The 13,852-nt window shown below is 37.0% G+C and overlaps 1 protein-coding gene across 3 annotated transcripts in view; it reads left to right on the forward strand.

Annotated features, from left to right (window-relative positions):
* Nucleotides 1–13,852, forward strand: part of LOC100759681 (von Willebrand factor A domain-containing protein 5A) — a 32,237-nt gene that overhangs the window by 14,105 nt on the left and 4,280 nt on the right. For 2 of the 3 annotated variants that reach the window (XM_027411839.2, XM_027411840.2), the window contains 7 exons: nt 7,712–7,826; nt 8,495–8,659; nt 8,905–9,005; nt 9,685–9,935; nt 12,262–12,345; nt 12,440–12,559; nt 13,014–13,144. In XM_027411839.2, coding sequence (XP_027267640.1) covers nt 7,712–7,826; nt 8,495–8,659; nt 8,905–9,005; nt 9,685–9,935; nt 12,262–12,345; nt 12,440–12,559; nt 13,014–13,144 — 967 coding nt within the window. Of the gene's footprint in view, nt 1–7,711; nt 7,827–8,494; nt 8,660–8,904; nt 9,006–9,684; nt 9,936–11,226; nt 11,328–12,261; nt 12,346–12,439; nt 12,560–13,013; nt 13,145–13,852 lie in introns of those variants that run through there. The other variant, XM_027411842.2, reaches the window with a different exon arrangement.

Consider the following 13,852-nt stretch of genomic DNA (forward strand, 5'->3'; position numbering starts at 1 on the left):
GTTCTTTTCCTAGGTTCATATACTTTTGTTTTATAGTTTGACCAATTTTGTTCAGTCAGTGCCATCTATGTAACCACTGGATTGGGACTTTCCATTGAATCCTGGTGGCTGTACCCTTAAGTATACAACTGAAGGTTGTAAATTCTCCTTGCTCTAAATCTTCAGATGTTACTCCCATAATGATCATACAAGTATTACATCTCTGAGTATATTTTTCAGGCAGACTGCATTATATTTTGTAGTGCTGATTGTTTCTAATGTGACTGTTTCAATCCATTGGCTATTGATATAAATGTATTCCAGGACTAAACCTAAAAATTAATTACCTCTCTGATATTTCTCAATTTCCAGTGCACTAGAGTATCCATTCTACTCATTTATCCGGATTTCCTTCCTTCCTTTCTTCCTTCCTTCCTTCTTTCCTTCCTCCCTCTCTCCTTCCCACTCCTTCCTTTTCTTCCTATTCATGTTTTTCCTACGTAGACCTTGGCTTGCCTAGAAATAATTATGTCTTACAAATTGCCCTCTAACTCAAGTATTTATGCCTGCCTTTGCCTCCTGATTGCTTGTATTAGAGGTGTGAACCTGTGAACATACATGGCTTGTGTTAAAAATTCTCTCTCTCTCTCTCTCTCTCTCTCTCTATATATATATATATATATATATATATATATATATATATTTACCTTGAAAATATTCAACAAGATAATCTATTTGCATAGTGAGCAGAAAGACATTGATCCTGAAGGCATATAATCGAAGTAAATATATGGAGAACTAGTCAATTAAAACATCCTGAAGATTTATGAACTCACATTCAAATGACAATGATATACTATTAAGTAATCACCCTAAAACAACCTCACTCATTAAATTATATGTAATGTTCATATAATATTATGTGATAATATAATCCAAATTTCATAATTTTTCCACAAAAGTATTTCATAGCCATTTTTTTAACTATTGTTCTGTTCCAGGAGTTAATCATGAGGAACTATTGCAGGGATAGTTCCTTTGTATTATAAAGTAGAATTATAATTACTTCATAGAGTCTCTAGTTTTAATTCATATTTAAAATAATACGGATTATTTTTAACATACATATTCCAAAATCAGTAATGTGTCAAGTGATGTAACCTTGACTACTTATCTAAAGGTCAGCATCTGACAGACTGATTTATAAGTGTGTGTACATGCTGTCAAGTAATGTTTATTTAGCAGCCTTAAATTTCACATGTTTACCCAAATCAGTAATTAGTTGAGTAAAAAAAAAAAAATGATTACTGACTGTTCCTCCTTGTCCTACTGCATGTATCCATCCTTATCCTCCTGGAAATCCTCCTTGTCCTCCTCCTTGTCCTCTTCCTGTTCCTATTGTCCTTTAACTGATATAGGGCTGGGGACTTAATGTCAAGTCCTGTATAGCCCTACTCAGAGCTGCATCTTCTGCCCACATGGCGGCTTATAAATTCACTGTTTGCAAAGGAAAGCTTGTCATGGTCCATCTTTCCCTCCTTTCCTTCTTTCTGCTTTATCAGTGTATTCTCCCTGATTCTTGCATTGCTTTCTGATATATTATGACACTGCATAATTTGCCTAAGGCTACAAGACACTCATGCTGACCAGTTTAGAAACAGGAACAAACTTTTATATTCTTTTATGTTTTGTAACAAATTTAATTATATATTCTATAAGTTGTACTTAAGTTTATTGTAACTTGTTATGTCATGTTAATAGGCCTGTTCTTTTCTGAAAGGAAATGGAGGATGTGTGGATCTGGGAGATAGAGAGAACAGGAGAGAACTGCGTGAAGTGGAGGGTCTCAATGTAACATATGAGAGAAGAAGAAAAATAATGTTAGCTCTTACCCATACTTTGTGACCTTGTAGTAAGACATTTCTACAAGTCGCCTTACTCTGAGTGTAAACAAATTTTAGCTTTTAGATTATACAGTGCTCCTGCCTAAGGGATGTGATTGATTACAGGCTTGTGAGTATACATAATGGGAAAATTAAAAAAAATAATGCAAATTTTCATGATTCTTATATTTCCAAGACAAGAAAATAGGTTTTTATCTGAATGTCTTCCTTCTTACTGAGAGTCCTACTTTCCATGGCTTCTGTAATTTCCCTGATCTAGCAGAATATTCAGAATCACTTAGACCTATTTCATAAATCTATGTATACATTTTCATTAGTTTCCCCCTTTTAATGCTATAGCAAGAATAGCTGCCAATTTAAAAAAATATTTAATTGATACATAAAAAACATAAAATTGTATCATTCATGGACATTTCATCAGGCTTCACACATATTATTTATTTAGAGATATTTAGATCAGGTTAAACATATTTATATCTTCAAATAGCTATATATCTTTTCAAATGTCTTTTTCTTGTACTTTGAAATGGAAAATCTATATTTATTATCTATATTTAGCAGTACGTTTATGTTATTTGCCAGGTTTTATGTCTGGCAAATACAAAAATTAATTCATAAGCTTTTATTTTTCCCTTGAGTTTCTGGTCATTGGCTTTGCATAGTGAATATGTCAATTCCAGGAGGTACTTGCTAATACTTCTAGATTTCTTCCCTCCCTCCCATCCTGTCTCCCTCCCTGCCTCCCTCTTCCCCCCTAATCTCTCTTTCTTTCTTGACCCTTACACCATAAAGTATTCTGGCATTAGTTATGCTATGCAGCCCAGACTGGCATTAAATTCACCTTTCAGCCTCAGCCTCCTAGTGCTAGGATTCAAGCATGCTCCAAAGTCTCTGTTTTTGGTCAGGCATTTTGAACCATTATTTCTCTACAAAACCTAGGGCCAATGTGTTTTGAGCCTCTTGTCTGAGGTTATTAAATTCTGAGATTAAAGGTGTGTGCCTTCATGCTTCCTTACCTTTACATTTTCTAAAATATTTTTTTCATTTTCTTTGTACTCACTTTCCAAGTTCTTATACTTTCCAATCCCTTCTCTTCTGAGTTGCCTGAAAGAGAAAGACAAAGAATTAGATTGGAAGTAATCATAACTGTCATGATTATTGACAGTTAGCCTCTCCTCTGTCATGCTTTCAGATTTCTGCACATTTCCCTATGCCTGATTTCTCTTTAAACCTATACTGGCTCCCTCTCTGATGCTATTTCTTATTTTGCTCTCTTCTGTTTTTCCCTGTACTCTAACTTCATGCTCTTTTATGTCTTCCCCACTCCTCCTTTTCTCCCCTTCTCATTCTCCTAGCCCCATCTCCCCTCACCCAGACTCCCAATTTACTCAGGAGATTTTGTCCCTTTCTCCTTCTCTGGGGGACCATGTAGGTTTCTCTTTGAGTCCTCCTTATTGCCTACCTTCTCCAGTGGTGTGGATTTTAGGCTGGTAATACTTTGTTCTATGTGTAAAGTCCATATATGAGTGAGTGCATACCATGCTTCTCTTTTTGTGATTGGGTTACCTTGATCAGAATGGTTTCTTCTTGTTCCATCCATTTGCCTGCCAATTTCAAACTTCCATTATTTTTTCCACTGAGTAGTACTCCATTATATAAATGTACCACATTTTCTCTATGCATTTCTTCAGTTGAGAGGCATCTAGGTTGCTTCCAGGTTCTGGCTATTACAAATAATACTGCTATGAACATAGGTGAACAGATGTCTTTGTTGTATGAATGTGCTTCTTTTGGGTATATGTCTAAGAGTGGGATTGATGAATATTGTGGTAGACTGATTCCCATTTTTCTGAGGAATCATCATACTTATTTCCAAAGTGGCTATATAAATTTGGTCTCCCACCAGCAGTGGAGGAGTGTTCTCCTTTCTCCACATGCTCTCCAGCATACATTATCATTGGTATTTTTTATTTTAGCCATTCTGACAAGACTATGATGGTATCTCAGGTTTGTTTTGATTGACAAATAACTGATGGCTAAGGATGTTGAGCACTTTCTTATGTGTCTTTCAGCCATTTTAGATTCCTCTGTTGAGGATTCTCTATTTAGTTAGGTACCCCACTTTTTAATTGGATTATTTGGTGTTTTGGAAACTAGCTTCTTGAGTTCTCTGTAAATTTTGGAGATCAGCCCTCTGTCAGGGCTGATCTGTCAGGTATGGGGTTGGCATATATCTTTTCCCATTCTGTGGACTGCCATTTTGTCTTGCTGACTGTGTCCTTTGCCTTATAGAAGATTCTCAGTTTCAGGAGGTCCCATTTATTAATTGTGTATTTCAGTGTCGTGCTACAGGTGTAATGTTCAGGAAGCTATCTCCTGTACCAATTCATTCAAGGATACTTCCCACTTGCTCCTCTAAGAGATTCAAAGTGTCTGGATTTATGTTGAGGTTTTGATCCATTTGGACATAAGTTTTATGCATGGCAATAGATATAGATCTAACCGCAGTCTTCTACATGCCAGCATCCAGTTATGCCAGCATCATTTGTTTAAGATGCTCTCCTTATTCCATTGTATATCTTTAGCTTCTTTGTCAAAAATCAGGTGTTTGTAGGTATGCCGATTAATATCAGGATTTTCAGTTTGATTCAATATTTATTAATGGGGAAGTAATCCTATAAATTGTATATTGTGAAGTTTTGGTATCTATGCAAACTTGATGTCAAAAATGATGCCCTTTTCCTAGTTTATGAAAAAATTTCTTTCTTAATTATTTATTTGAAGTGGCCAATATGCTTTTCAGACATAGATGACTTAGTAGGTATTTTTGGACTATTGGTATTCAGATGGTATTTTTCCCCTAATATACTTACTCTGTGCGCTCAGTGTTTGCCTAGACTAGAAACTGACAGTGTTATTCCATCTAAAGTGTGATGAAGTTCATGGCTGCATCATTTCTTAGGTATCTCTACCTCCTAGGTATTAGTATTTTTACATTATTCTGTGAAAAGTTCTCAGGTGTTTTCAGGGATATCTACCACCCTCAAAGCACAGAACTCTATAGTTTTCCTACTACTCTGAAACTGCCTGGCTGTTCAGTCTTCCATGAATGCCACTCTTTTCTTCTTTTCATTTTTAGGTCTTGGATTCTAGCTTCATGTCTATAAGCAGTCATTGGAGCCTATTGTCTTGGTAGTTGTCTGCTTTTACACAAATTCTTAAAAATTGTTGTTTATAGGTATCTAATTTTCCCTGGGATGAATAATCCAATCTAGTATTTCTGTGAGTAGAACTCAGTTTTTTTCTTGAATCTTATATGTGAGTTCTTTAATATCAGAATCTAAGAGTTTGTGACTTTCACCTCCAGGTTGTCTGCATGACAAAAGCATGGAAACTCCAATAATCAACTTGTCTTTTCCATTCATTTATTTAGCTTATAAATAAAATCATGCAGAATTATGATACACAATACAGTATGTTCACAATGGCATCCCTAAATTAAACCAATTAACATGTTATATCACACATATTCATTTTTGTTTTGAGAACACTTAAAGTATACTATCTCACAACTTTTAAAATATAGCATATTGTTATCAACCATATTTATCATGCTCTCAGTAGACCTCAAGACATCACAGAGTCCATGCCTCTTGTCCAACTGCAGTTTTATATCCTTAAACCAATCGTTTTCCCATTGTTAAAAGACCCACATTGAAGCCTAATAGCCACAATTCTGCTCTCTGTTCCCATAAGTTCATCATTTCTAGGTTACCATAAAATTGAAATTGTGTGACATTTGTCTTCCAGTGTGTCACTTATTTTTTTTTGGCAAGCATATAGCTTTACCACTTACTAAAGATGAAATCAAATTTGCATGCACAGGTGAGCACTCACTGAAACACTTTGGATTCATCACATATTTGAGTTTCAATTAATATATATATATATATATATATATATATATATATATAATGGCAATATGTTATGCATCAATAGCAGCAACAGCTTTTCCAGGTTCTACAGTCATTTGAAAAAAATTGTAGAGACATCCAGCACACTTCATTTAAAAAAAAAACAAAAAAAACAAAAAAACAAACAAACAACAACAACAAAGTGAAAAACAAAATCCCAGAAAACAGCACAGTTCTGTTACTCTTGTGGTACCTGGCACCATTTTTTTTAATTAGTTTCTCAGTCATCATATGGGAGGAAACCATTCTGAGCAACATCATTATAAACAGCTCTGATAAAGCATGGTCACTACTATGTATCATAAAGCAGGTCCACATATGAGTGAGTACATATCATGTTTGTCTTTTTGTGATTGGGTTACCTCTCTCAGAATGGTTTCTTGAGTGCATTCCATTTTCCTTCAAATTTCAAGATTCCATTGTTTTTTTTCTGCTGAGTAGTACTCCATTGTGTAAATGTACCACAATTTCTCTATCCATTCTTCTGTTGAGAGGCATCTGGGCTGCTTTAGCTTGTCTTTTCAATAAACTTGAAAATGCTAAAAACAATAGTGACTGCTTTATTGGTTGATTTTATTAGTTCTTTAATTACTACTCATATTTATATATCTATCCCCCCATCCACTGGCCCTCCCATCCTCCTATGTTCCCCACCAACTCTTACCCCAACCCACTCAACTTCTCCCCAGGGATAATGAGGCACTCCACCAGGCACCTTCAAAGAATGTCATATCATTTGGGGAGGACCTAGGCCCTCCTTGCTGTATCTGGGCTGCAATAGAATCCCTCCATAGGGAATTGGCTCCCAAAGTCAATTTGTGCTCTAGGGATAAAGAATGGCTTCACTGTTAGAGGTCCCATACACTGTCTTGGCCTCCTACCTGGCACCCACATTCAGAGGTATTGGTTCGTACAATGTTGTTCATTAGCTTTATGACTAGGGTCTCAAACTGTTTCTGTGGGTTTCTGCAGCCCCATCTTGGCTCCTTTGCTCATCCTTCCTCCCTCTCCACAACTGGATTCCAGGAGTATGGCTCATTGCTTAGCTGTGGGTGCCTATTTCTGCTTCAAAAAGCTACTGGATGAAAGCTCTAGGAATGGTAACAAAGTTAGGCATCAGTCTCATTCTAGGGGAAAGACATCAATGACATCCTTTCTATCACTGCCTATATTTATAGTTGGGGTCATCCCTGTGGATATCCTAACATTTTCCCTGTGCCAGACCTCTCTCCATACCTGTATTGTCTCCCTCTATCAAGGCATCTGTTTTCTTGCCCTCTTCTATACCTCTCCTGTCTCAGTCCTCCTGTTCTCCTCCCCCACCTCTTCTTCCCTAGAGGGACAAATCTACAATCTAAACATTGATCCTCATGCTTACATGCTGATTACCCTAATTCTAGGGTCACATATCACAGGATTTGTGGCTGACTACTCACATTAATGAAAAGTCCACAGATACTGAATGTATCAGCCAAAGTGTCAGTGCATTTACTTGATTATTTAAATTTTGAAGAATATTTATATCTTCATATATTTAATTTAGTATTAGATATTTTTGGAGGAAATTTATGGAAAAAATAGAACATATTGTGTAAATTCTCTGAGCACTTGATCTTCATTAACAACATGAAACTGAGCCTTTCTCTGAAAAAGACTTGTGACATTAAATTGTGTCACTTACTTAAGCATTTCTGAAAGCTCATAGAAATAAAGCCTGATTTCTGAAAAAATATTAGCTTTACACTGACTTTGAAGTTACAGACTTATCTCCTCCTGAGCTTTTTAGCATCCTATATGAAGTGATAATTGTGCTATGGAGGGTCCATTTTAACATTCATCATTTCACTGTTGCAGATGTTTCTCATTTGGTATTGGAGAAGGAGCCTCCACCAGTTTAATCAAAGGCATTGCCCGGGTATCCGGGGGCACTGCAGAGTTTATCACAGGCAAGGGCAGGATGCAGACCAAGGTGAGAACTGGCTAAGGGACCAGAGTTGCAAGTCCAGAGTGACTATGAAGCACAACAGGAACCCTGCTGCAAAGGAGACACTTTCGTGAGTCTCAGGCCATACACTTTGTGAGTCTATTTCATACCATAGTAAAAAATTGAACCAATTTTAATGTCAAAAGACTGGCATCTGACTACATTAGTTGGGAATCCAAAGAGAAGATAAAGAGGGTGGGGCTTTTGTTTTGAAGACCAGAGATAAAGAAGTTAAAAATTTTAGTTGCTCTGTCTGAGCTTATAGTCTGTACTCTTAGTAATTCAGTAGAAATACATTCTCCATGCAAAAGACACAAAAGAAAATATAAACAAGTGTGTGTGTGTGTGTGTGTGTGTGTGTGTGTGTGTGTGTGTGTGTTATAGACTCAATTTTATGCTAAGTTCACATTCCTTCATTAGTATATGAAAATTCAAGACATCTTTGATCATGTCTAATTTTCTCCTCCAAATTGTTCCTATCCTTTTTTTTAAACTCACTTTTTCAGAAGTCTACTTGTTAAATAATTTCTCTCACACACCTACACTTTCACATCTCTCAAGTGGAAGTTTACATACATATAATGAGAGAAAGAATAGCATTTTTCTCTTAGCATTGGTGAGTACATATGACTGGCTCTTCTCTTTTCCAACAGGCTCTTGGGTCTCTGAAGTTTGCTCTAAACTGTTCAGTGGAAGACATTTCTGTGAGCTGGGAATTGCCTCCTGGGCTGTCAGCTAGCATGCTTTCTTCAGAGCAGACTGTCATCTTTAGGGGTCAGAGATTAATCATCTATGCCCAACTCACTGGGACTATGCCTGTAAGTATCTATTAATTTTTATTCTTTTACTCAGTGAGACACTGTATCAATAGTTTAATAACAGTGCTGTTTCCTTGGGATTCAGCAAGATATGTTACTTGCTAGGCAGCCAGCGTCCTATCCTCTCCTTCATGCCATGCTACTTGATTCTTAGTGTGATAATTCACTGAGCTGAAAAGCTTCTCTAGTTCTCACCATTTACCTTGTTGTCTCTTTTGACACTCCTGCTCTTGTCTTATTTGCAGCAAGTGGAGAGCTCAGGAAAAGTGTGCTTCAAGTATACCCTCAAAGGCAAGAGTCTTGAAAACAGGGTGACATTTTCCCTACAACCCAAGACAAATGCCAGGTAAGAACTCACCTTTGCTTCTCCATCCTGCTCTTGCCCACCTCTCTTGTATCTTGTCTTCTCCTTTCACTTACTGACTTGCTAAAGGCGTCTGTTGTTGTTAAGTGACACATTGACCATAACAAGTCTTATAAAGGAAAACATTTAATTGAGTCTGGCATACAGTAAAGTTGTTTAGACCATGATTGTCATGGCAGGAAGCATAGTGGCAATGAGGCATGTTGTTGGAGAAGGAATTGTGAGTTCTGTATCTTGATCTGAAGACAACAGAGAAAGAACACCACACTGAATCAAGATGATGCATAAGCTATTTCTGTGGTCTGAGCATCTGAGACCTCCAAGCCGACCTCCACAGTGGCACACTTCCTCCAAAATACCTATAAGAATAAGGCCACACCTCCTAACAGCACCACTCCCTATTGGATAAGCATTGAAACACCTGAGTCTGTGAAGGCCATGCCTATTCAAACCAGGACAATTCCCTTACTCTCCCATTCTTGATGTTTTAACCATTCCTTTCACTGACTTCTGCGGTTTCATCTAAACTCTTCGTTTTCTGATTCATTCATCTGAATCCTTTGTGTCTGCATGCCTTTTCAGTTGCAGTCACTAGTTTTTAGGATTCTTTGATACTTGGTTTGCAGTTACTTTTCCTTAGTTTTGTGCTGTCTTCTTTCAGCTTCACCATTCATCGGTTGGCTGCAAAGTCCTTGATTCAGATGAAGGACTTGGGCTCCCATGAGACATCAGATGGAGAAAAGGAGGATGTGTTGAACATCAGCATTCAGTCTGGAGTCCTCAGCTCCTTCACAGCTTTCATTGCTGTAAACAAGGAGCTCAACCAGCCCGTACAGGGGCCTTTGGCTCCCAGAGTGATTCCAAGGCCAATGACTTTTTCATATTTGCCTACCTTATGCCAATATAGCTCTGGTAAGTTTTATTATAATGTAAACTTTCTTATAAAGATTATTAGCTATTGAAGTGCATAATATAAACAACGATAATTTCCCAAATCTCATGAATTTAATTTTAATTACATTTCTTAAATTTTCCATGTTTTCTCCATCCTTCCACAAATAGTATTTATGGCTTCCTTTAAATTTTCCTGAGAAGTAAGTCCAACTGTGAAAGAGATTTATTACAGAGGTACAGAAGAACATCAGGACACATTACAATGCAGAAGCATCTATGAACATTGAATAATGAAATAATTTACTTTAAATCTAATTTCTGTTCTTGATATTTAATCAATGGATACATGGATTGCAGATGACTAGATTACATCTAATAATATTAGTGGTAGAAGAGTGGATTAAGAAAAAGATGGAGATCTCAAAGTGCTTCAAGGAGTTATTAGTTAATGAAAAACAAAACAAACAAACAGAAATGTGTGTCATTTTTGTGGGGAGGCAGAGGGTCTAGTTGTATTTGATGCTTTTTTTCAGTTAACATAATCACTAATTAGAGGCCTCGATTTTCTGAATAATTTACAGCAACTGTCATCAACTTAAACTTAATAGTGGAATAGGTGGAGTGCTGAATTGATTTCTAATGTAGGATTTTGTAACAGTTCTGATGATTAGAAATTATGGCTATAATTAAAGATATTGATAATGGAGGCATTTGGCTGCATTGATGTTTAGGTTGATTGAAAAATAAAGAATGAAACAGTGCAATATATATGAAAAATAGAAGAATAAGGGACTTAGAAAGTACACTTCATATCAATGACCAGTTTAAAACAGAAAACCATAGTTAAAATACTAAAAATATGGGTGTTGTATTTTAAAAATAACATTACAATATTTCTGGTAAACAGCTCTGTACGAAACCTATATCTTGAGGGTATGGGAGAGGTGTGTTAGAGTCATAGTTATTGCATCTGAGGAAGGAAAGACCTTTCCATTAAGATATTGCCTGGTCTACTTACAGGAATGGTGAAAATTCTCAAATTTGTGGAAGAGCTTGGATTGCACTGGGACCTTGTAGGGTGGCATTTTGGTACTGTGGGTACTGATGTTAGCTGACTTAAATAGTTGGCAGTTGATAGTAGTGAGGATATATGGAAGAGAACCCAGATGATAGAGAAGATAATATTCTTGGGTTTAGACAATTGCTATCCTAGCCTTGTGAACCTGGATGCTTAGGGTGCCATTGATCTTTTGAAAGGAACAAAGATAAAATAACTTTGTGAGACAAAAAATGTTCTTTTTACATCAAGATGTATCTGGAAGAATCTTCTGTACTGCATGTGATCTTCAACTGTGTTTGCTCAGCTCATGTCAGGGGTTCCAGAAGATTCAATAGGATGTTGAAAGAGGGGTTAGATGGTGAGTGTCAATATCAGAAGGAGGCCACCATGGTGAATAGTGCATTTTTGATTAGTGAGTGAGGTTACTATGGATGGTGGATTTGATGTCTCTAATCCTCCCCTTTTTCTCCATTTTTAATTTAAATTAGAAACAAGATTGTTTTACATGTCAATCCCAGTTCCCTCTCTTTCCCTTCTTCCCTGAACCCCTTCACCTAACACCCTATATAATCCCATACCTTTCTGCTCCACAGTGAGGGTGAGGCCTTCTATAAGGGATCCTCAGAGTCAGTCCTATCCTTTGGGATAGGGCCTAGGTCCTCCCCTGAGTGTCTAGGCTCAGAGATATACCTCTATGTGATATGGGCTCCAAAAGTGCATTCCTATCTAGGGATAAGTACTGATCTACTACAAGAAGCCCCATAGATCCCCAAGGTCTCCTTACTAACACCCATGTTCATGGTGTCTGGATTAGTCTCATGCTGGTTTCTCAGCTTTCAGTCTGGAGAGTAAGAGCTCCCCCTTGTTCAGGTCAGCTGTTTCTGCAGAGTTCACCTGCCTTGTCTTGACCACTTTGATTATCACTCCTCCTTCTCTGCAACTGGATTCTATTTCAGTTCAGTGTTTAGCTGTGGGTGTCTGCTTCTACTTGCATCAGCTGCTGGATGAAGGCTTTAGGATGGCATATAAGTTAGTCATCAATCTCATTATCAGAAGGGGCATTTAAGGTAGCCTCTCCTCTGTAGCTTAGATTGTTAGTTGGTGTCATCGTGATAGATCTCCAGATATTTCCCAGTGCCTGATTTCTATTTAAACCTATAATGCCTTCTCTATTGTGTTATCTCTTGTCTTGCTCTCCTCTAATCCTCACTTAAAAAAAAAATCTCTGATTGGTACAGAACAACGAGGATGTTGCAGTCTCCAATGTTCATTTGTGTATTTCAGGTTCCAGGCCATCATATGATTCAAAAGTGGAACTATATTCAATACTTTGTGAAGATATTTCATCAAAAGGTCATGAAATATATGGTAGGCATCCCTAGAGGTCTATGAACACATACTCTACAGAATAAGGGAGTTTCTTTCTAGAACAAGTTTTCTCAGCAATCTTTGTTCATCACAGATGATGTATGTTGTGAAGGCTACTTTTCATTGGATTGTATGGAAGATACAGAATCCATGAGCATGATGAACAACTCAGATTTTTCCACCAAGAATCCCAAGTTGCAAAATGACCACAAAGGTGAATTGGACCTCAGATTATGTCTCTGACTTATGGTAGCTATAAATTAACCTTCCATGATCTTCATCTTAGACCTTTCTCTACCTGTGGGGCAACTTACCTGAGGCAGCAGGATGGAGGAGAGGTTTGATATTCCTGTGTATTTGCCAGAATGAGTCTAGCTTCACTAATCTACAATACAGTCCAGAGGCTACTGTAATTGAGTAGCCTCTAGTTCTTTGAGTCCCCTTGACAATCTCTGTTTACACAGTCCACCTGTCATTAGGACTTGACCCCAGCAGACTCTGCTGCTGTTGTGTTCAGAACCCAGAGCAACTGGTCATCCCTTACAGATTAGGAATAGTCAGTGGACATCCTGCAGAACCCTCACAACAGCCTCCTATTTCAGGAGACTGCCTCAGTTAGGCTGTGATCCATAATTTCCCCTGTCATATCTCTTTCATTTTTCACAAAGGTTTTGGAGAAAATGCCATTCTGCACCTGATTTCCCTCCAAAAGGCAAATGGCTCCTGGGAACTGGATGAGGAACTGACTGAGATCCTGGGCACTAGTTTGGAAGACATAAAGGCTGCAAATCCTGCCAAGGTGAGATGCAAAGTGTAACAGAGGAAACAGAGTGTGCTTCATCATCCTAGCAACATAATTACAATTAAAATAAACCAGGGTCAAGCTGAGAAATAAGAATATAGATAAAGCAAAGTTGAAATTAATGTGTAATATATAGTGGATAAAATTATTTCAAATTAAGCCTAACATAAGGAACATGGAATTAGTAGCTTAGCTGCTGTAAGGCATGGTCAGACAGATGGACATTAATGGGAAAATAAGTGTTTTTTTGTTAATAGTATTCCCTTAGATATATTTGTAAAAAAAATTTTATCTTCATTCTGTACAAGATAATTTTTAAAGCACTTAGTATTAATATACTCACTTTTCCTCAATTCAGTCAATTAAGGTAGGTACTATTCATGTAGTTATATATAGATAAAGAAATAAAACATTAAGAATATGAATACTCTGCACTAGCCAATGCAGAACTAGATTCAATTCTAGGATGTCCTGTCCACTGAGACTCCAATAACAGTCCCTGTATCTCTTTTTTTTTAATGTTCTCATATATGCTAAATAAGGAATAAACCTTATCCAGAGTTTGAAGTTCATATTCTGGATCTTATAATAATATTTGAAAAAAATCTCTTCATAAAAACATATACCAAATCATCAAGGATAAATACACTTCTGAGTTATTAAAATGTGAGATTCAAATAAATATACTTTACATATTCTATAGTT

Source organism: Cricetulus griseus, chromosome 4 (genome assembly GCF_003668045.3).
Source record: "Cricetulus griseus strain 17A/GY chromosome 4, alternate assembly CriGri-PICRH-1.0, whole genome shotgun sequence".
Lineage (NCBI taxonomy): Eukaryota > Metazoa > Chordata > Mammalia > Rodentia > Cricetidae > Cricetulus > Cricetulus griseus.